The sequence below is a fragment of the Diceros bicornis genome, chromosome 36, assembly GCF_020826845.1.
Source record: "Diceros bicornis minor isolate mBicDic1 chromosome 36, mDicBic1.mat.cur, whole genome shotgun sequence".
Classification (NCBI taxonomy): Eukaryota; Metazoa; Chordata; class Mammalia; order Perissodactyla; family Rhinocerotidae; genus Diceros; species Diceros bicornis.
This window is the reverse complement of record NC_080775.1, coordinates 20,657,001-20,681,899: the sequence shown is the minus strand read 5'-3', so window position 1 is coordinate 20,681,899 and position 24,899 is coordinate 20,657,001. Positions and strand designations below refer to the sequence as shown.

At 36.3% G+C, this 24,899-nt stretch overlaps 1 protein-coding gene across 8 annotated transcripts in view; it reads left to right on the top strand.

Moving 5' to 3' along the window:
* NEBL (nebulette) overlaps nucleotides 1–24,899 on the top strand; it is a 342,489-nt gene that overhangs the window by 240,228 nt on the left and 77,362 nt on the right. For 5 of the 8 annotated variants that reach the window (XM_058532533.1, XM_058532530.1, XM_058532527.1 and 2 more), the window contains 3 exons: nucleotides 6,729–6,839; nucleotides 16,042–16,143; nucleotides 17,109–17,210. The exons of 2 other annotated variants lie outside the window; for them this stretch is intronic. In XM_058532533.1, coding sequence (XP_058388516.1) covers nucleotides 6,729–6,839; nucleotides 16,042–16,143; nucleotides 17,109–17,210 — 315 coding nt within the window. The remainder of the gene's footprint in view (nucleotides 1–6,728; nucleotides 6,840–16,041; nucleotides 16,144–17,108; nucleotides 17,211–24,899) is intronic. One more of the 8 variants, XM_058532531.1, reaches the window with a different exon arrangement.

The following is a 24,899-nucleotide window of genomic DNA, read 5'->3' as shown; positions in this document are numbered from 1 at the left end:
GAAGGACGTTAAGATGTACGAACTTCCAGTTGTAAAATAAAGAAGTCATGGGGATGTAAAGTACAGCATGGGGAATACAGTCAACAATATTGTATAAACTTTGTAAGGTGACACATGGTAACTACACTTACTGTGGCGATCATTTCACAATGTATACAAACGTTGAATCACTATGTTGTATGCCTGAAACTAATATAATACTGTATGTTAATTATACCTCAATAAAAAAAAAGTCACGTGGGGCTGGCCCGGTGGCGCAAGCGGTTAAGTGCGCGCGCTCCGCTGCGGCGGCCCGGGGTTCGCTGGTTCGGATCCCGGGCGCGCACCGAAGTACTGCTTGGTAAGCCATGCTGTGGCGGCGTCCCATATAAAGTGGAGGAAGATAGGCACCGATGTTAGCCCAGGGCCGTCTTCCTCAGCAAAAAAAAGAGGAGGATTGGCGGATGTTAGCTCAGGGCTGATCTCCTCACAAAAAAAAAAAAAAAAAAAAAAGTCACGTAAAGAGTTAATGGTTAAATTCAGGATCCACAAATCTGTGCTCCATCAGTGAGACAAGAGGTTCCTGGATTTCTTCTCCGTGGATTGGGTTTTCACTTAGAATATCTCAGGCTACCAACAAGAGCCTCTATGAGGTGGAAATGGCTATTTTAGTGATTGCAAGTTGCAGATGAACTTAAGGACTGTCATCATGTAAACTCATTTTGAATCCACAAGAGTTTAGGAGTAGTTGTCCCTTAATAGTACATCAACACGTAAGGAATTCTTAATGCATTTAGTCTGTTGTAGTTCTAAAACAGAAATTCCAAATAGAATATTTCACCTCTTTCTAACTCAACTTGTTTTTTTGTTTTCTCATAGCACAATCTGATTTTTTTGGTTACTTTGTTAATCTGTTACTGGGCTCCCTAAAAGAGCAGAGACCTCATCTGTCTTGTTGCCTGCCCTACCTCCGTGCTTAGAACAGTCCCTGGCACACAGGGAGTCCTCTGTAAATACTTGTAATATGAACTGTTCTTTTTTAATTTAAAGAAATTGAATAAAAATCTTAAAAAATATTTGTAAAATGGATTTTTGTTCAATTTGTTGATTTTCTAAGGATATATTTCTTTTTATGTAGTTTATATTTTTCATGCTACATTTTAGGTTAATAATAATAATCAACACATAGAAATGCTTACTATGTGTCAGATACTGTTCTATGCATTTTACATATATTTATATCATTTAATCCTCACAACTCCATGAAGTATCCTCATTTTGGAGGTGTGAAAACCAAAGCACAGAGAGGTTAAGTAACTTGTCCAAGGTCACACAGCCAATAAATGGCAGAGCCAGCACGTGAATGTGGATAGACAGGCTCCAGAGTCTGGGTTCTTAACCACACTGTACCACCTCTTTCTTACCGTTTCTGCCCTTCTTTTTCTTATTAAACAAGTTACTTATTTCTCCAGAATGTTTTTACTTTTAAGTAGAGGATACCTACATAATTTTAAAATAGCCTGAAAATAGATTACTCTTGAAAAATACTGAATATAGTTATCCTTTGCAGAACATCTTTAAGTACTTCATTATCACAAATTTAAAGGTCCACTGTGTACCCAACTTGGCAGTAAGCTAATCTCAGTTGTGCAACATGAGGCTAAAAATATATGATGTCAGGATTCTGCCTGGCTGACCATAATTAATATGCCCTTTTTTCCCCTGCCAACATCTGGTCACCTAGCCACTTGCTGATGATATGGACTACTTTATAAAGCAAATAATTACAACACAACACTTGATATGTGACAAGCAATAATTATGAAATAAAGAAAGAAGAGAAACAGTCTATTCTTATTTTTGTATTTACTTGGGAAGGTAACATTTTCAGATATTTGCATCCTCATTGCTTTGGAAATGTACAACTTTTCCCACATTTTTGTGGGGTAAACAGGTCTATAGTTCACAAATACGTGCAAAATAAAACTTAACATGAAAAATAATCCATATTGTATATTTTGGAATCTACCTTTGTTTTTCCAGAATAAGTTATTACTTACAATGTTACCATGTATTATCTCACAGTAGAATATGCACCCTGGAAAGATATGGATGTGCTCTCAAGGAGCAGTGCTGCCCTGTGTAACTAGTCATTGAACTTGTTAGAAAGGAAAAACCTGGATTCTGAATAAGGTAGCTATTTCAAAGATTTATGTAATTATAATAACATTTCTTTAGATTTACATAAATCAATTTTATTATAGTTAAAATTGCAATTCTCAGGGGCTGGCCCCGTGGCCTAGTCGTTAAGTTCGGTGCCCTCTGCTTTGGCGGCCTGAGTTCAGATCCCGGGCACAGACCTACACCACTCATTGGTGTCTATGCTGTGGCGGCGACCCACGTACAAAATAGAGGAAGACTGGTACAGATGTTAGCTCAGGGTGACTCTTTCTCAAGCACAAAGAGGGAGATTGGCAACAGATGTTAGCTCAGGGCGAATCTTCCTCAGCAAAAAAAAAAAAAAAAATTGCAATTCTCAGAGCTTACCTGGTAATAAGATAGGCAAGAAAGTAGAACTATTTGACAGTGTCTGTGATAATGAAAGGACGAACCCTTTACTGTGTCCACATTGTATCAGATTTATGGTAACCTAAATTAGAGTATTAGACAAATTTGGAAATTTAATGGCCTTCTGAGTTCTAATGAAAAATCTCCTAAACTTTTGACATTGGAACAAATTATTATCTTAGAATCAGTTTGCATACGTTCTCAGATGCTTACATTCAACCTAGAGTGATAAGATGAAATTAGCAAGGTTAATATTCCTTATAGAAAATGACTGATCAGAAGAAATGCCTGTAAAAAAAGAGACAGAGATGTTGAGATTTTAGTAGGCCATTTTATTAGATATTCCCATTAAAAATTTATAAACAAAGATCACAAAGAAAGCTTCTGGAAGTTTTGCCACTAAGGTTGGATCCTTCTCACCAGGGCTGTTTCAGGCAGAGGTTAAATAGTCCCTTATCACAGAAGTGATACAGGGTACGCAGGCATCTGAACCAAGGAGATTTATGACAGCCTGTGTTTTAATCTGTAGTGGCCACAGTGGCCTGTTTCAGGAGCTTCAGAGGTGTCTGTGCTATGAGATTAAAAGTACATTTACCTATATAGCAGTTGTAAAATATACTGTAAGTTAGAAATATATGTACATCTTATGTATGTATATATGAGATATAAAAATATACAAGATCAAATATATAAGATAAATGTATATGTTACTTATATAAGCATATTTATATATAAAGTATATGAGACTATTGCAAGTGTCCTCCACTAGTTAGGTGTCCAGTACCATAGCAACCTTAATTCTCAAGGTATGAAGAAAACAGTATTAATCTAGGAAAATGCCACAGAATAGTGACAAATCCTAAGAAATCAAATTTATCAGAAAATTTATTAGCTTGACATAATTTTCCATTAGCTATTTTAAGGATGAAAATTAATATGATAAATTAAAGTTCAGCTGCCTCCAATTTGATGTAATCTTAATTCTAAAGTGGTACTTAGTAGCAGCTATAAATGAAATGACTGTTTTAATGCAGCAAGTAGAAAATTACATAGACTTTTTAAGAAAGAGTGCTTTTTAAAATTGTTTTTGATGACTCACCATTTTTATAACCCGTAAAGTGTTCAGCTGCATTGGTTACATTTGTAAAATCACAAGTATGACAGTCAGTCTAAAATGCAAAATAAACCAGGCATCCAGCAAAAAGGAAATAGGCATATGCCAGCTCTTTTTATTTAAGAAGAAGGAACAACTCTCATAGAAGTTTTTTCTTGGCTTAATAGACTTGGCCACCCATTGAAACTCCTCCTAACCTACCCCCAAAGTTATAGTATAGAATGTAATGTAACTGAGATAACGGACTTTGTCAACCTGAATGGAAATTCTTAATGGGTTTCTTGTTTAACATAATTAATTGGTGAAATTTAAAGATATATTAATCAGAATTAAATATCCTGATGGATTAAATCGATGGACAGACTCAAACAAGATGAATTATCCCTGGCATAACATGAGGTGCTGCATGTGAGTCCTCATACTCAACCAGATACACAGGATTGGACGTGGGAACAGGGCTGAGCAGGACTGAACAAGATTTAAGGGTATTATGTAGTTGAAAGAAATCTCAACACAGCCATCAAAAGGAAAATGTGATCTATGGATGCATTAATAGCATATAGCATATGAGAGATGATAACCTGGGTTAAATTGAACAATGCTAATTAGGATAGGTCAGATCATATCTGGGACATTGTGGGCATCTTAAGAAAGAGATGGATAAATTGGAATTCGCTCTGAGGAGAGCATGTAGGGTGTACAGGGGTTCAGCACCTTAATCTGTGCAGACAGTCTGGAGGAATGGAAGTCATTGACAGCTGTGTTCCCGTGTTTGAAGTTCTGTCTTGTGAACTAGACTCTTCTCTCATGGTGAGATCAATACACCTATGGAGAGACAGACTGGGTTTCATTAAGGGAGGAACTTTGTATTAGAGCTTTCGAAATTTAGAGACTGATGTCCCAGGTTGAGTTCTTTTTCAGTACAAGTTTTCAAGAAAAACTCGGTGGGGGAGCCAGAGAAGGGATTTAAACATTGATAGTTGTACTAGATGGCTTTTTTTTTTAATGCTAAGATTTGATTTTTAAAAATTAGTTTTGTAATTATCACTTTAATCCTTTAAACAAGTATATTATCTAAGTTAAATGGTGGTTAATTCTTTTTTTTTTTAATTTTTTGTTTATTCCAGTAACATTGGTTTATAACATTGTATAAATTTCAGGTGTACATCATTATACTTCTATTTCTGCATAGATTACATCATGTTCACCACCCAAATACTAACTGCAACCCATCACCACACACTTGTGCCAAATTATCCCTTTCGCCCTCCTCCCTCCCCCCTTCTCCTCTGGTAACCACCAATCCAATCTCTGTCTCTATGTGTTTGTTTGTTGTTATTATCTACTACTTAATGAGGGAAATCATACGGTATTTGACCTTCTCCCTCTGACTTATTTCACTTTGCATGATACCCTCAGTGTCCATCCATGTTGTCACAAATGGCTGGATTTCATCGTTTCTTATGGCTGAGTAGTATTCCATCGTGTATACATACCACATCTTCTTTATCCATTCATCCCTTGATGGGCACTTAGGTTGCTTCCAAGTCTTAGCTGTTGTGAATAATGCTGCAATGAACACAGGGGTGCATGTATCTTTATGCACTGGTGTTTTCAAGTTCTTTGGATAAATACCCAGCAGTGGAATAGCTGGATCATATGGTAGTTCTATCCTTAATTTTTTGAGGAATCTCCATACTGTTTTCCATAGTGGCTGCACCAGTTTGCACTCCCATGGTGGTTAATTCTGTTTATTAAAGCCTATGAGAAAAAAAAAAAAAAAAAAAAGCCTATGAGGAATTCAAGTTCATGAGAATGTTGAATAAACTCATTTATTCATTTATTCACTAAACATTTATTGCATTTCTACTCTGTGTCATTCACTATGATAGGCACAGGATATTAAAAGATGTCTAAGATACAGACATAGCTTTCTAGGAGCTCATATTGGTAAAAAGTTTTCCTTAAGTTTAACTGTATTCTTTGTCATTGAAAATTAGATCTTATTTTGTTCTTGGTGAACACCATTTTAGTTTTTGTTTTTAAGTTGCCTTTATTCTCTTGTGCCAAGTAATTCTAACTCCATTTAATATCTTATTGTTATTAAACTTTTAGTATATATTTGAAATTAATTTAAAAATCATTCATTCATTGATTCCTGTTTTATTCTCATTCATTCAGTTATTCAGTCATTTATTTGTTCACTCATTGAGCAAATATTTATTGCTGCTTACTTTATGCTGGGCACTATTCTGAGTTCCAAACACTCAGTGAACTAGAGTTATGTTCTAGTAAAGGCAGACAGAAAATAAATAATTGTCCAAAAATTGTGAAGGGAGTAAATAGGATAATGGCATAGACTGAGAGTAAGAGGATAATTTGTTTGCTGGCTCTGGATCTTATTTAAATTCTAGCTCTATTATTGAATTTGGTTGCTTCCACTTCTGAGGTACTCATTCTACTGCCTTCTCTCCATCTCAGTATGGAACCAATTTAACACTGTGGTAATGGATGGCATTGGTATGATGCTCATTTCTCTAACAGAGGACAGGGCTTGACATATTTGAGAATTTTGCCTGCATGTTATATTTTCTTCAAAATGTTAGGGCATTTAATCAGGTTTATATTATAGCTGTGCCTACCTAAAATCATACGTAATTAAAAAATGAACAATTGTCTTTTAAATATCCAGTCATTTCCCTCACTTTATCAGTTGCTCTCCCAAGATTTAAACCTTGAACATTTATGACCCTAAAAGCTCGTGGATGTGGAAGATTTCCCAAAACTGTAGCTGAGATTTAGGCTAAATGAATACCAGAAGTGATTTCAGCGTGTGGTGAAGGACTTTTGAAATAAACAACAAAGAGCTAGAATTAGGAGTCTAAATTGAAGCACTAACGTTTAAGCATTGTGTGTATTATTTTCTTCTAGAGGCGTAAGCAAATTCGAGCATCAGTGGTGATATTCAAATATATAAAATCCTAGCGAAACACTGAAATTTAGTGGGTAAGAATTTAATACACCTCTAAATGAAACTAACAATAATTTGTGTGTGTGTTTTTTTAAGATTGCCTACAAGCAGAAACATGATGCTGCCAAAGGAATCTCTGATTATGCCCATATGAAGGAGCCCCCTGAGGTCAAACATGCCATGGAGGTCAATAAACACCAGAGTAATGTAAGGAAGCCATTCCTCATGATTTTCTGGAAAATTGTGGTTAACCCACATCAAGGCTAATGGATATCTTGTTGAAATTTAAATATTACACCTCTCCTGTTCAAAAAGGACTTTAGAATTTCTTTGATTTTTATCTGTCAGTGTTCAGTCAGAAGTACATCTGAACTATTCTATCAACAGTCACTAGAACCTTGTGGAATGCCTTTGAAATGTCAGGCACTTGCAGACATTCGAAATTCTGCTTTGAGCAAGACACATATGGATCCTTTGGACCTATTGGGTTATTAGCATTTCCTAGAGCTTCCCTGACTTGATCGTGAAGAGCATGTGATTTTCAGTCTAGAATTGCAGAAGAAGCGGTTGAAAGAGCATTGGAAATCAATGGCCCAGGGAAGAATCATTCACAAACACTAGCGAGATTGTACCCCGCTACACTTTCTTTTGAAATGCTTGTACAGGACAAAGTGTCAAACTTAAGACTCATGGGGAATAGGAAAGCAATGGATCCCTAATGGCTGGTTTAGAAGCAGAAGCCAAGTGGGAGGAAGTTAGCCTGTAGAAAACGAATTTCTTCTTTAGTTATAAGTTAGCAGGTACATCAAAGCTTTCAGATGTTTGCTCAATTAACACCACTATCCTGGTAGCCTAGAAGAATCATTTCTTCCTGAAATGTCAGGGAGAGCTTTTTTATCTCCCCATCATGAATTCTCTGCTCTCTAGAAGGAATATGGAAACTGATTGTCAAGTTCTTTATGGGTTAGAATCAGTTAAGATAAAGTGTCTGTCCCAGTTAGCTCAAGAAACTTCCTTTCTTTGAAAAGTACCTGAAACCTCCCTGTCATCTCACACAGGGTCTGTCCCTTGACTTAGTTGTCTTACTGATGATGCTTTGCTGACTCTGTGCCCCCAGAGCCCCAGCTGTTCAGTGTCTCTCTTTGCAGGATGGCAACAGTTATCTGATATTAAATTGCAATAGGTCAATGCTTAGTAAAATCTAAGTGAGGTTTTACATTTTAATCCAAATGTATAAACATATGCCAATACCAAAGCACTTTTCTAAGATGGTTTAAGATTGATAAGGGATGAAGAAGCTACATGTCTGTAATTACTAGCAAGGTCATTTTAAGGGGATGCTTTTTATAAGAACAGTTTGCTTACAGAATGACTATAATCATCATAATAACCACCACTTAGCGAGCACTGCCGTGTACCAGGAACCAGGAACTGTGCCAAGACTTTGATCATTTCCAGTTCTCACAAAATCCCCATACTGATTCCTATTTTGTAGATAAGGAAAATGAGACTGAAGAATCAAACTCTCAAGTCCAGTTGTTCTATTATGCCCCACTGCCTCCCTCTTAAAGGTCACTGGATATTGGTCAAGATTTTAAGTGAAATTTTAAAAATGAGACGCAAGATAGGTTATCATCAGAATTCAGATCAACAGATTCAGTGCACTGCAGAAGATGGTAGTGGTGGTCTGAGGAGGGGGCTGGCATACAACGGATCCTTGGGAGGCCCTTTCTAACTCTATAATTCAATGAAATTCAAATACAGAAGTTTCTTATCATAGAACTGGGGTTATTATTTTAACTCTGCCTTTCTTTTAAAAGGTCTGTGACTGAGGGATTGAGGGAATAAAGTATAAAGCCCTTTTCTCCTCCGTTGAATACTGTGTACTTATGGGAGAAGGATGTATTTACTTACACTCCTCTGCCTTCTCGGTTCAACCTTTACATGCAAAGTTTGTACATATAATAGGATTTAGAAAGTGTTTAAGACTATTTACCCAGATTTAAAGTGAGAATGATATTTGTATTCTACCTGTGAAGTAGTTGCTGTTCCTCTGGAGTCAGGGAACTTAGAATAATACATTTGTTGTCCCTACAATATGAAATTTAAACGTAGGTCTTGAAAGCCACAAGGAAAGAAAATCCATCTCTTGGTTCAGCAGGTGAGGCTACAGCATCTCCATCAAAGACAAAACCCTTTTTTCCATAAACTTCAGTCCATTGAGACTCATTTGCAGAGAATTTACTAATAGAATTACCCTTTCGTAATGTGGAATGTCACTTTGCACTATACCTAGAAATGACTTAATTTAAGTTAAAATAAAATGTGTCATCACATGTACATCTGATTTACCTAGAAGCAGTGCAAGTCAGCATCTTTGCTTACCTTTTTATGTTTCCACCAAAATCAAATCAGCTTTCTGATATCTTTTAGAGAACCAAGAAACTGGGGCAGTTACAGTTTAAACCTTTTAATTTCTGCCTTCTTTCTACTCAACTCTTTTATTAGAATATTCATCAATGAGCCAAAGGGAGTGATTCTTTTTTTTCCAGAACCATTCTATTCCATATATCTTTAGAGATGTGAATAAGCAGAAGAGGGTGGGAGAGAGGGTTTTTTGTGACTGGCCAACTGAATTTTCACTTCTGAATAAGTGAGAGTTCCAAGGGGACGAGTATTCTGAGGGCAGTAGTCTCTTCTGTCACCCCAACATTCAATGATCACAAAACAGTGAAAAAAAGTTATTTCTCAGAATATCCTCTACTGTGGCATATAATAGAAAAGAAATTTGAAGTCAGACCGGGATTAAAATGCTTTCTTTGCCATGTGTAGTGTGGATGACCTTGGGCAAGTTATTTAATATCTCCAGATCTCGCATTTTCTCATCCATAAAAACAATATTTACCTCATAGGGCTCTCACAAGTGTTAAATAAGATAAGATATGTGAAGGGATCTGAGGAAGAGCCACTCCATAAAATATTAGTCCTATTTGGTCCTCCTCCAGTTTTAAAGGGTAATTTAAGAGTTTAGGGTGATTTCATAGTTAATTCGAAACAATTAAAAGAGGTTAGATTTATAAAAAGGCCAAATCAATATGAAATTTATATTAAGAAGCATTTAGTTCAGAAGAGCATATTCAAAAGTTTCCTGAAGCCATATAACTCCCTATCTTGTTGATACTATAATCAAAATATGATTGAAAACAGCCAATCTAGATCCTTCTGTATCTTAAGGGATGTACCCCTGCCATATTTTTCTAATGTAATTAGGGAAATGGGAGATATTCTGTCTTGTTACTTTCCCCTAAAGATGGGTTTGTAATGAAAACCCCAGTAATATTTAGAGTTCTCATCAATCTTATTAGACATGAAGTCCAATGGTTCTGAAATAAGTCAAACAAATTTTAAGCTGCCATTTTAAGTTTTATAAGTAATGTGGCCTGTATAGACTTGTGATGAAATTGGAATGGTAAACTTTTCCAAAATGCCATATTGGTAATCAATTCAGTGTGTATTAGAAAGAAGTATTTGGCAGGGGATGCCAGAGACTTAATGTTCTTTTCAAAAATGATATATGTACTTTCTTAACATTAATAAAAACTTATCAGTAGACAGAATTTCTGTTTCATCAGAAAGTAAAAAAGCTTAAAAATAAATCAGTAAAATGATACTGGAAAAACATTTATAACTGTGGTTCCCCGAAGGGACTTACAATAACAGTGCTTTAGGATTTAGCATTAAATTTGATATATTAGTATTTCACTCATCTCTAAGACAGAATAGTTAGTAATACTTATTCGGCCTGCTTCACAAGATTGTGGTGGTGATAAAATTAAATCATGAATAAGAAACCTTTTATCAACTATAAAATGCTGTATAAACAAGGACCATAATAATAATGAATGATCAACTGTTCTAGACACGGCTTCATGTTTTCCTCCATCTTTTAGAAGACGGAAAACTTTTCTGTCTTCTGATAGATAGCAGATCCTGCCTTTACTTATATTTAAAAGGTTTACATTCAATTCTAAAAATATTACAATTTAATAATGTCGTAGTTTTTTTACGTACAGCATGCCCAGACAGAAATAAGCCTCACTGAGATAGAATTTCCAGTCCATGTGCCTATTTGATGATACTTGGAGGGCTTCTTAGTGTGAAAGTTTATGATAATGAGAAAATGATTTCTTGAGAAGGACTCAACTGATGTTTCCAGATTATAACTAAATACAGGCTACGCTGCTCACTTCTGCTCCACAAACTTAAAAGATATATATCCCATCTAGTTTCTTCTCGCCAAGAATCACGTTAACCTTCACCAGAGCAGCAAAGGGAATGAATGGTCCTGGGCCAGTTGGATTTGATTTCTTGAAGTCTGTCTGCTGGCTCTGCCCTCAGCCCCCGCAGGTGTCTCTCTGTGGCTTTTCATCCTGGCTGCCATCCCTCAGCTCTCACTTTCGCAGCTCCAAGTGCTTGAATTTCACTGTGAAGACAGTCTTGCTGAAGGTTTTGCTTCTCTCTGGTTTATTAATTCAACTACTGAGGAGTCTCAAGTCACTGTTGTCTGGATATGAAAAGCTTGCTGCAGAGTCCCTGGGAATCCTTTGTCTGACATGTACGTGTCTGGCTGTACATGGAGAATAAAGGCATCCATTTCAGTGTCATTTTCAAAATCTAATATGAGACTCTTATTGGCCAAGTCTAACCCAGAATGATACAGCAAGGGGATTCTGGATAACTTGTTCCAGCCTTGGGAGGGAGTGTTGATAGAGCCCGGTTGAGTACAGACAATTCAGCCCAACAGGGGTGCGGTGAGGATTGAATAAATTAACTCATGTAAAGTGTTCAGAACAGTGCCTGGCACACTGGACACTCTGCACGAATGTAAAAAACATGCAAAAGATGTGGCCTTATGAAACAGAAGGGGATATAAAGAAAGATATAAGGAAAGGAAAAGCTGAGATTACAAGATAAAACGAGATAAAAATACAAACTGAGGGGCAAAGTTGAACATGGTGAGATAAGGAAGAAATTCAGTGACAGATTTGGTGGAATTAAAATCTTTGTTGGAGGCAGCAAAGAACAGATTTGACACTGCAGAAAAACATGTGAAATGGAGAAAGTGTTAGTCAGGAGTTTCTAGATTTAGTGACAGAAATCCATCTCACGTTAGCTCAAGTAAAAAAATGAGAATTTATTGCTTTGCCTACTTGGGAAGTTCAAACTACCTTCAGGTGTAGCTGGGTCTAGAGTCTCCACAGTGTCGCCGGGACTCTTCCTCTCTCCCCATCTCTTTGTCCCTGCTTGTTTCCATAGGATTTCTCTTGCAGACAGACCCTGTCTAGGTGGTCTGAGAATGATAGCTGATGTTTCCAAAATTAAATCATCCTCACAGCAGTTGATCCCAGAGGAAAGTACAGCAGCTCTTTCTCCCCCAGCCTCGGATCCTTCAGATGACTCTGGCCCTACTTGGGTTATGTGCCTGCCCTCTTCTTAATCACGGTTTCCAAAGGGATGGGGTATCTGACTGGACAGCCTGTTGTGTGGCCACTCCTGTCACAAGGAAGGTAGGCTGCATTTGAGAGCCCCACCAAGTCACACGAGTGAGAGAGAGGCAGTTTCCAAATAAAAAATACTAGACAGATAAGAAAAAATTAACACATGTCCACTACAAAGGAGTAATTTAGGAAAATGACCCAGATATGCAGAAAAGGGCAAGGAAATAAATTCATTGGAAAAAAGACAGGAAGAAGACATCAAACCTGGTAAAGTAATAATTTTGGGTGTTCATGAGAAAGAAACCACAATCGTTCTTTGTAGATAAGATTATGTGCTGTTATATACCATTAAAAAGATAAAGCTGTTTGTCTTGGGTGCAAGATAAATGTAGAAAAATGATAATCATATGATAATTATTATATTGACCCATCCAGGACCTATAGAAGAAAATGATGAAACTTCATTGAAAGGTATAATAAAAGATTTAAAGAATTGGAGAAATACACCTTCTTCTCCTGGAATAGACTGAAATATTGTTGAGATATCATTTTTCCCTAAATCATTTTGTAGGTTTAGTGCAATGCCCATTAAAATTCTATTTGTTTCCTTTGTGGAACTTACTAGAATTATTCTAATAATTATTCTAATATTAATTATGATAATGATAATTATTCTAATATTAATTATTACAATAATAATCATTCTAATAATTCTATTCTCTCATAAGTGAGAATAAGTAGTTGAAAATTCAGAAAAAAATTGAAATAGGAGAGTTGTAAAGGGAACTTGGTTTAATGGATATAAATCCTACAGTTAGCATTTAGGGTTTGAATTTATTCAGGAAATAGAAAAAAGTGTATATATAGTCTTTAATCTTCTGCTGACAAACCTCGCCTGCTGCGTAACATTTTTATTCTTCCTTGGTTCCGATGGGCTGCAGAATGGAGCAAATACATAGAAATGTCAGCTGAGCTTCCCTCAGAGCTAAGTAACAGGTGAGGTAGAGGAAGATGAATAGTCCACTCAGGCAACCACGTTGCCATACCACCTACCATCAGACATCCCTGCAGATAGTGAAAATCTCAGTGCCCCTCAGTGTAAGCCCCCGTCCCTGTGGAATATTCCCGAGCGGTGATATTCTGGAAGAGCTGACTAGTGACCACACTCCCAGTGTTTTTCTCCCGTGTGGCTCTGTGGTGTCTGCTTGTTTGAATTGGCAGCTCATGTCAATCTTAATATTTGTTTTGAGTTGCATATGCCGGCCTCTAATTTGCAATTTACGTGGATGATGGGGCCCTATTCAGAGTCCGGCTCCTGCCGCCTTTGTGCTGTTCACCTCTCTCCACACAGTCATTAGGCTGAACAGCATATAATTAGGTAACCCATGTAAAGCCTAGATTTCTGAAAGGTTGCAGCTCTTTTCAGAAAGTGTGGGTTTCCATTTTTACCCTCATTCTTTTCTAAACAAAAAGACATTTCCCCCCTATGGTTTTCATATGAATGTAGTAACTTAGAAACAGTCTTGTAGTGGGGTAATAATTTGGGTTTGTTTTCACCTGAGAGTCGGTTTTTGTTTACACAGCTTGTGTTTAACTCCGTGTAGGCTGAGGTTGATTGGCCATCGTTTGTGGATGAGTGTGTTGCTTTTTGAAACCAATGAAATTGGCTTAAGTCCCTAATGATATAAAATTCACCCAACAAAATAACTCAGTTTTCATCTTATTTTTATGGTATTTTTTGCTACCTGTGTGTGCAAAACCTACCTAAAATTACTTGTTAAGGTAAAGCCTATGAAAATAGAAATATTGAAGAAAACAGATGTTCTTGCTGAACTTATGCTAATTGTATTTAAGCTGTGTTCACTTGCCAGACTGATTTACAATTATAAGCATACTTTAAAAAATAGTCTTGGTGGAGGCTGGCCCGGTGACGTAGTGGTTAAGTTCACGTGCTCTGCTTCGGCAGCCCAGGTTTGCAGGTTTGGATCCTGGATGCAGACCCACACCACTCATCAAGCCATGCTATGGCAGTGACCCACGTACAAAATAGAGGAAAGACTGGCACAAATGTTAGCTTAGGGCCAATCTTCCTCAAGCAAAAAGAGGAAGATTGGCAACAGATGTTAGCTCAGGGCCAGTCTCCCTCACCAGAAAAAAAAAAAATCTTGGTGGTGAGGCACATGCAAGCTCTTAAAAGAATAAATAGAAATGTATATAAATGTTTTATTGAAATAAAATAATATAATGTATAGAGAGCCTATAGAAGTATTAATGGGTTATCATTTCTTACCTTTGATATTATTTTTGAAAGTAAGAAAGTACAGATGTTTTTTAACTCTGCAAACTTGAAAGGAAAATAACAAGATACAACTGATATTATCTAAAACACTTATTCATAGCAGTCAACTGGGGAATTCACTAAAATGAAGATGCTTGGGCCTCATTTACTGAAATTATGTTACAGAGGGTTGGGGAGGGACCTCAGAAATCTAAATTTTAAATAAGTGCCCCAGATGATGCTAGTGCAGAAACTTTGGGGGCAACACTAGAAATACTTGTTTTGTACAAAATGTAATTAATTGTGCATTTTGTATAGATGTTCAGTTGTACATTTCTGTGCTCTATATTTCTATGCCTTGAAAAATGTGAAGATGGGTTTTAAAAAAGACCATTACTGTACCCTTTGCATTATAGCTTTAATAGATATCATGTAGTGGACAAATTGACCAGCCTTGGTGATATTGCCAAATAGAATTGCATCTAGCAAATAGCTAAATATTCCTTCAGCTCATGCTCTCAAGAAATAGAGAAGTGGACAGACGATGAAACGTTGACTGTTGGACATTATACCAATTTGCTTCCATCTCCTCCCATTTGTCAGTTGAGTTAATCTAAATGACCACTGTCATCTAAAGTACATTTGACTATATCTATATACATATTTGAAAGACCTAAGAAAGTACAAATGTTTTCTGATTCTGCAAGGTTGAAAGGAAAATAACAAGATACAATTGATATTATCTACAACACTGATTCATCACAGTCAACTGGGGAATTCAACAAAATGCAGATTCTTGGGCCTCATTTACTGAAATTCTATAAAAGAGGGATGGGGTGGACCCCAATTATATATATATATATAATTTTATATATATATATAAAATTATATATATATAATTTTATATATATATATATAATTATATATATATATATTTTTTTTTCTTTTCCTCTTTAAATCTCTATTTTCCACACTTTGGTTTGATTGTGTCTAACATGCATTCAGAGGAAGAGTATTCCTTAATGTCATTGCTTTTATTTTGGGAGGATCAAGTTGTTGCAGTGCTATTTACTAGATAATAAAACTATCAGTACCCATGACTAGGCCTCCCAGACAGGGGTCAGTAAAGGGAGAGAAGGGTGTGGTTGGGAGGGTGAAAGCTAAGAGAGTTTCTGAGCTCACACACCCTTCTCTCTGGAAGTGATTTTTCTCTATTTGTATGCTGGAGCTCATCCTGTGTCCACTAGGGGTCGAGACTGTGCTCTGGGCAAGTTAAAGCCCCTGATGAGGATATTCTGTTTGTGAATATACATACACACACCTACACACAGCAATGTGCTTATGAGGGTGGTATATGTAAAATCCTTTAAGATTGGTTTTGTGCGGAGGTGTTGGTCTCATATTCCTTATGTTGTATCAATTCAGTTCATATGCAATAATGTTATTGAGGCATAGGTATAGTAAAAAGAGAATATATCTATCCAAATAAATGTTGTGCATTAAAAAAAACTTATGATCAGTGGGCTCTCTACATGATTATGGCAAGGATAAATAATGGTATGGACATTAAGGCTAGTAGCTATATGAAATTACTAATTTCTTTTTTTTCAATCAAAACTATCTCTTTGATCAGATTTCTTATAGAAAAGATATGCAGGACAGCCACATGTATAGTGCGGGGCTCGACAGACCAGACATCAAGATGGCAATGCAGATCTCCAAGATCATAAGCAATGTAATCTCTTTTCTTATCTTGAGCAGAAATGATTTCTTATTTTTGCAGAAGACAAAGCATGGCTTTGGTAGTTGGATTGTTAATTCAATGAATGAAAGTAATCAATCTGAATTAATGACGTCTCAGTTTTTTTATCTGGATTATTCATTTGACTATTTAAATTATTCAGGTATATGTAGAAACTGTCCAAGTCGACTTGACTATGGCTAGTGTTATACTGTTAGAGAAATAAGTACTATGTGGGTACAAGATAACGTTCAAATGTCTCAGCCTGAAAGTCAAGGTTGTCAGTCATCTTGGTCCCATATTATCTCTCATTTTACCCTGAGCCAAAGAACTTCACTTGGCCTTGTTCCCATCTTGTTGCTGTTAATTATGCAGATTCTCTTCTGCCAACATTTACCCTTGTACATTTCCTCACATCATGGCTGTTTCTTGTCTTCTGTAAGACATCCTCCTTGGTTAATATCGTTTTACTTAAACATGCCTGAAACCTTGATTAAAATGATAACTTAACTTGAATCCAATATTTGAATAACATAGCTGTACTCACCTTAAAAATCAATAACTGTTTACTAAATTCAACTTCATGTTAACCAATGGTTTGGTTCAGTTCCTAAGACTAAACAAAGCCTTAAAGCCATCTGTATACAGAATGCAGTCTCAATTATCCAGAAATTTCTTCTATTGTTTTTTCAGTGTTTATATGTAAACACAATGATGGTGATGACTGGATACATAGACTCAAATTAGTAATTATTTTACTACAAAAAAGTTGAGTTTATTTAAATAATCACATTATTAAATCAATTCCTGCTTTAGCAGTCAGCATTTTAGTATTTGGCGAATTATAAGGAATATTTTTTATGGACTGAGGGTCTATTATATTTTATTTTGGCTAATGTCAATGTAATTCTTCATTGGATAGTAGAAGTATTTAACATTGTGTTATTTATTCATTTTAGGCAGACTATAAGAAAGGGCAAGGAGTAATGAATAAGGAGCCTGCTGTAATTGGAAGACCAGATTTTGAACATGCTGTGGAAGCGTCTAAACTTTCTAGTCAGGTAAGACTCTAGCAATGATTCCACAATGATTTTATTCAGAGATTTTGTTTCTAGCAGCACAGGAAAATATTTCATTTTAGATAATATCTTTAATTGCAAGAATATGCAGAGATAATGTTTCTGAAACCATTTCATATAGGATTGCAATAATTATAAATTTCAGTAACAGATAAAATAAGTTCAATTTTAAGCACAAAACAAAGTTTTCTTTTCTCATGGCTCAAATCCTAACCTTTTTCAGTGGGTTTAGCCATGTTGTCACATTTCCTAGGATTTCTAGAATTCAGCAATAGTCATATCAATTAGATTAGATTGGATCAATAATTAGATTTCTATCTATCTATACACACACACATACACAATTTTTACCTTAGTAATAAAAATATCAATTTTCTCTAAATGCTTTAGTTTAATCACAAAATAAAAAAGAGGTGATGTAAATGAAGAAAACTTTGAAATTTTCTTGAAGAAGATAAAAAGATCTGAAAAAGACATGCCATGTTTTTGGCTGAAAGTCTCAACAGATAAAAATTTCAGTTCTCCCAAAATTAATATATAAATGTCATGCAATTTCAATTAGAATCCGGTAGAGTTTTTTTTTAACGTGTGAGTAAATGATCTTAGAGTTTGAATGGAAAGGAAATGCTGAGAATAGCCTTTAAAAGTGTGAAAGTGAAGACGAGTGAAGGAGAACTTAAGGTACGAGTTACCATAACATAATATAAAACCACTGGAATTAAATCAATATGGGATTGGTATAGTAAGAGATAAAATAATCAGAAGGATAGCATAGGGAATCCTGAAATAGATTCCAATATGTATAAGAATTTAATATATGATAAAAGTGTTGGTTTAAGTCAGTGGGAAAAAGTTGGATTAGTTAATAAATGGTGCTGACATAACTGGCCATCCATCAGGGTAAAAATACAATTGGACCTGAGTCTTAAACCATATACAAAATGAATTCCAGATGGGTTAAATATGTGAATGTAAATAATAAAATAATTTAAAAATCTTAAAAGACAATCTGGGACACTGTATATACTACATAGGGATAGCAGTTGTTCTTTAACAAAACCAGAGATCCAGAAACTATAAAAGAATAGTTTGACATACTTGACTATATAAAAATTAAAAACTCTTTCAATGGAAAAAGATAACATTTGCAAAGTCAATAATAATGATATCAAACAGTAATTTTTATACATTTATAGGGTTTTCAGCTTTGAAAATATCCATTCCTCAAGTTGCAAAAGTCTTAATTGAATTACATTTCAAAATGGAGGGATGTAAATGAGGAAAACTATAAAATCTCACTGAAGAACATAAAATAATATCTGAACAAATGCTTCTATGCTCTTGGCTTAGGAATCTCAATACTCAACCTCATAAAAATGTTGATTCTTCCAAAATTAATTTAAAAAATTCTTTGCAATTCCATTAGAATCCAAACAGGCTTTAAAAAATGTTAAATAAAATTAAATATTTGAGTCAATTAAATAAGTTAGAGTTTATATGGAGAAGGAAGTGTCTGAGAATAGCTTTTTAAAATATAAAAAGGAGAACAGTGGTCTTCAGGTATTTGGAAAAATATTTGTAATGCATATGGTGAGAACATTTTAACATCTAGAATATACAAAAGTTCTTTCATATTGAAAAGAGAAAGACTAACAGCCCAGTAGAAAAATGAGCAAAAGAGGGTGAAGGGACAATTCACAGAAGAGCAGATATAATAGCCAATAACCATTTTAAAAGATGCTCAAATTTATTAGTAGAAAAGGAAACGCCAAGAAAGCATTTACACACATCACATTCTGTGAGAGCGGAGGAGAAGGATATTAGCGAGGGTTGTGTAGTTAGAAAGGTTTTGTGTAGGAGGTAGATTTGAACTAAGCTGAATATAAAGGGAGAGAAAGCTCTGCTCAGCGGAAGGCCCCAGATAAAGGTTTCAAACGTACAGGACAGAGGAGAGACCTCTGACGGCAGAGGCTCCCAGAGATGTGGGTCATAAACATGCACGGGAATTTGGAAGGAGTTTAGATGCCGTGTGATGATAAATGGGTCAGTGTTGTATTCATTTGGACTATAGGCCATACTTACAGAGCAGAGTAGGAATAATGTGTTCTAGAAAAGAAAAGATAAAAAAGGAAAAATGATTTTGGAATGTAATAACATTTTAGAGTTGAATTCAGGAAAAGACCACCATTTTACCTGTAGCCTCTCAAGCAGCCTCTACTTTCAGGTAAGAAATGAGTTATCATGGAAAATTTTGAGCTGAGAAGCACTGTGAAGAAAATGCTGTTTAAGGAAGAAACATTGTGAAGAAAATGCTGTTTAAGGACAATACTGCGCAGGAAGGCTGGCCTCACAAGAGGTGGAAGTCCCAGAGGCCAGCTGGGATGTTACTGTCATGGTCCACACAGAGTGCTCAGAACCTGAAAAGACTTGCTGGCCATGGGGGTTAAATTGAGTCAGAGAGAGGGGGAAATGAGAGATGCTGAATGTAAGAATGCCTCATGTTAATTGTTTTACAGTTTATAAGGCACTTTCACTTATAAAACCACTTTGTAACTCAGGAGGCTACTGATGCACTAAGGGATTAGGGACACATCTGGGTGACATTCTCATCAATGGGCTGAGAAGTGCTGTGACTCCAAGCTGTTCTCATGTCAAATAACACTTGTGGAAGAGGCAGGGAATATTGGCACACCCTTGGCAACACTTCTGGTATCTTTAGATTTCCAACATAGCTACCTGACTTATGATGTCAGCCTTTTTTGGAGGCGAAGATTTCCTGTCAGTTGTGTAGGAGAAGCAGCAGATTCTAGAAAAGCAGTACGATTTGGTTGAGAGGTTAGGAAAATGGGCTCTGGAGCAGGACTGCCTGAGTTAAACTCCTGGTCCTGCCTCTTGATGGTTGAGTGACCTTGGACAAATTACTTAATTTCTCCATCTATAGTTTCCTCATCTCTAAAATGGGATGACAGCAATACCTACTTCTTTGGGATGTTGTGAGAATTAAATGAATTACTGTGGATATTCAGAATAGTTTTCCACTCTACATTTTGACATGAATTCACGCACAGCATGAAGCAGGGATAGTAACACTGGCCCTTAGATTCTGGTCTTAAATTCATTCCTTTATGATTTTATTTGAGAGTCCTTAGAAGAAAGTTTCAATATTTGAGCTTTATTTTCACATTTCAAATTCAGTCACCCAAAATCCTACCATTTGATCCTACCTGGGTTGTTATTGTTGTGGTGGTGGTGGTGGTGAGTGCTGTCCAGTCAATTCCAACTCCTAGTGCCCTGTGGAGAGCAGACAGAACCCCGCCCAGTCTTTTTGTGCCATCCCTCACCTTCCAGCTCTGTATCAGACAATGCTCCGCTGCTATTGATAGGGTTTTCGTGGCCAGTTTTTTCAGAAGTGGGTGGCCAGGTCCTTCTTCCTAGTCTGTCTTAGTCTGAAAGCTCTGCTGAAATGTGTCCCCTCTGGGTGACCCTGCTGGTATTTGAAATACCCGTGGCAGAGCTTTCAGCATCCCAGCCACACACAGCCACCGTAGTATGACAACTGACAGACAGGTGGTGGGGTTCCCTCACCTGAAATGAACCGGGCCATGGTGGTGGGAATGCTGATTCTTAACCACAAGACCACCAGGGCTGCTACTGGGTTTTTAGGCAGATTAAAAAAAAAAATCTCAAATCATTTAGCAATTGAATGATCAGATACTTAAGCAGATTATAATTTGCAAGTCGCATTATGTCTATCATCTTTATTTTTTCATGACATTCTTACTGATCTCATGGTATATAAACTCATGAGAAAAGGGGAAAACTGGGCAGATGAATATATAGGACTTTTGGAATGAACTTGGTACATTCCATTTGTATTTTCAGGTGTCTTAACTAGAAACAAGGGCGAAAAATGTAGTTTCTGATTTTCACTGACAACTTGGAAGATCGTGTATCCTCTTGCTCCTAAACTAATGACAGACTGTAAACACAGGAGCACTCAAAGGCAAATAGATACATAGAAGGAAAATGATGTAGGAATGCAAGAAACAGGGAAACTGGGGGCAGGATGCAGGAAGGAAAGAGCAAGATAGCTCCAGAAGCATTGTGAGGGAGAAGGTGATGACGAGGAAGTGCTCATGGTATTTAGTGATAAGACATGCCTGATGAAAAGATGAGAACAAAAAGTGAGTGGGCAGAATTCTCCTATTTTACCTGTAAATTGAGTTCTGTGGGATTCAACCCAGAAAAGGTAATGGAAACACAAACCGGTCCTATGTTAACTGGTATGGTAGCTTTGCTCCCATAGTTGTAAAGTTTCCCTTTTTTAAACTTAAGATGCACGTAAAATTATGGTCAGGTAATTAAAAGAAAATCAGTAAAAAATAAAAGTGAAATCTCATGTGCGAAGATAAAGAAAATTGATGTATTTACAAGTGTCTCACATATAAGTGCGGGAACGAAGTCATCCACTTAAAAAAGTCTTCTAAGCGTGGTTAACTTGCTAATATATTCATATATTATCTTAATTTATTACTTGGAATTTGTGTATGTGATGAATGGAATTCTTTTAGTTTTATTATATCAAGGAAAACTTTTGTATTTATAGTAATTAGTATTTGTTCTAAAATTGCATTTGATATATTGATAAGCATGGGTTTTAAACCTAAAAAATACATTTTAGATTACTGTTAAAATTTGATAATAAGTATTATCTGTAAATTGTAAGGCATATTAATTGGATAATTAATCTCCAATTCTCCCTTCCTGGAAAGCACTCTCCCCACCAACCTCCTTACACCAAGTACTAGCTTAAATGTCACATCCTTGACTTGCTAATTTAAATTGTCTCTCTCTTCTCCCCTTTATTTTTTATTTTTTTTTAATTAATTAATTAATTAATTTTTTAAAAAATTTTTTGTTTATTGCAGTAACATTGGTTTATAACATTGTAAAAATTTCAGGTGCCCATCAAGGGACGAATGGATAAAGAAGATGTGGTATATATACACAACGGAATACTCTTCTCCCCTTTATTCTCTGTTCTTCTTTATAGTTCTTAACACAATTTGTAATAGTCATATATCTGTATATGTGTGTGCTTTAAATATCTATTTCTCTTCCCACACAGCAGACTGAATGGGCACAGGGTTTATATGCATTTAAACCATTATAGAATGTCACATTTTAGGCTTTCAAGAAATATATATAGACACTGATTAAATAAAGTTCTCTAGATCATTCACACTGGTCCAAAGTCAGTAAGATATTATTTTGCTATGAAAATAAGAGCAGAGATATTATTTTGTGTAAAATTCAGACTTGAAAATATTACTGATTTTATACCACGTTCTACATAAAAATCTGGTTGTACCATCTTCCTCAATAGCTTTTAGTTCAATTTCATCCAAAACTGGAGGGATTGATGGCTGTAGGTATGTGGCGTTATGTTGTTTGTTTACTTTTCATTTTCACTAATAATTAAGGTATGCTTATCACATTTTCTGTTTCTTTCCTAACATTTGTTTCTATGGCTATGATGAAAGGCTTTCATCAGGGTCTGTTTTTTTCTGCCTTTTCTGGCTCTTTGTGAATAAGGTCCATAGGTGATGAACAGCACCCCTCATGGTGAAAGCTTTGAACTACTAGGTTTAGAAGTCAGGCACCAGACCGTTGAAACACTGCCCTGTCCAGATGCAGTTTTAAGAGACGAGTTTGTTATATCATTGTAGTTTAAGAGATCCAGTGTTTTCTCCAAGTGTGGGCCTCTGAAAGTCCTGCTAAGTCTGTTAAAATTCCTTATAAAACTTTTAGGAGTTTGATCCTATATACCTATTATTTCAAAAAAAAGTTGGTGGGGGCCGGCCCGGTGGCGCAAGCGGTTAAGTGCGCGCGCTCCGCTGCGGCGGCCCGGGGTTTGCCGGTTCGGATCCCGGGCGCGCACCGACGCACTGCTTGGCAAGCCATGCTGTGGCGGCGTCCCATATAAAGTGGAGGAAGATGGGCACAGATGTTAGCCCAGGGCCGTCTTCCTCAGCCAAAAAAAAAAGAGGAGGGTTGGCGGATGTTAGCACAGGGCTGATCTCCTCACAAAAAAAAAAAAAAAAAAAAAGTTGGTGGACATCAGGACCGTTAGATATGATATTCATAATGTAAATAAATTAGTCATAGGCATAAGTAACTTTTCATTTGTTTCCAAAGTAATTGATTTAGGCATAGGGGTAACATTTTATCTTAAAACCGTAGCAAAGTCACCCCACACCTATTTCTCCCTTTCTCAAATGGTCTTAAAACTGGAAGGGAGATATGTTTGTTCCATGGTTGAGTTACCAGTTATAGTCAAGGGAAAGCATTACCTCACGAGATGTGAGTGTGCATGAAGAGGTAGACATTCAGATGTGTGAAGTGTGAGTTGAAAATAAGATAGAACGTTGGGTGTGTATGTGTGGTTAGTGAGTGAACCGGTCAGAAGGTGAGCAGTGGGACCCATTGAAACCATTGGCTATTTTCTCAGTTCATTTACATGTAGACCTTACTGCAAGAGGTTAGAAACTATTGGGTGTCAGCGTTTGGTAAACGTATTTTTTGTATAATGCAGTTATTTTACTTAGTGGTTAATTAATGAGAGAAACTCTTGTATTTTTGTTCCTTAGGCGTCTTTGAATCAAATCACACAAAGTACTGAAGGTTAGAATAAGATAAATTTTACAACACTTTGCTTATTATTACATTCCTTATCAGAATATGAATGACAGATATACTTTAAATAATTAATCTCTACAGAAATAACCTGGAAAGGTTAGAAAGCATTTTAAAATTCACATTTAAAGGTATAGAGCTCAATGCATAACAGTGGTAGAAATCTTCAAAAGTAAAGTTCTCATCCAAATTTATTACAAGGCTTTGGCAAAATTTGAAGACACCATGGAACTGGCCCTGCCTTTCAGTGAAAGAATCCCTTCTCAGTGTTATCCATCCCCTTATTCGTTCAAACGAAACAGTTACTGAACCAGGTATTACATTCTAGACACTGTGCTTGGGATTCGATTTTCAAGGGTGAACAGAACAGATACAGCCCCTGCCTTCCCCAAGCTTACAGTCTAATGGGGAAGACCCACAGCACAGACAATTTTGCACATAGTTACAGCGAGGTGGGGTAAGTGTGACTGGGTAAATTTGGGGGCCTTCAAAAATACATCAGTAGTAAATATTCTAGTTTGGGAGGTCACATAGGCTTTCCGAAAGAAGTTACATTTAGGCTAATACCTGTAGGATTTGTAGAAATTCTTGAGGTGAACACTGGCAGAGGTAGGGGGCAGTAGTCTGAGTAGGAAAGCAGAAGATGGTTCTATTGATAGAAAATTTACATTACAATCAGCAGAAATCTTGTCGGCTACTACTTCTACCCATCAATACTAACTTTACCTTTCGCAGTAGAACACATGCTATTTTTCTGTTTTTTTCAAGTATTTGAACACAGTTACCACCTGATTCCTAATTCTTTTCAGTACAGCACTCTTCAGCACAGTAACTGACACAGAGTGTGCATTAAATAAATATTTACTGAATGAATGAATGAATGAAAGTCTGATAGGAGCTATAAAGTGCAATACAGATGCAATATATTATTTTTATTTCTGTTGTTTTTCATTTCCTTTTACATTTTTTTCTTGC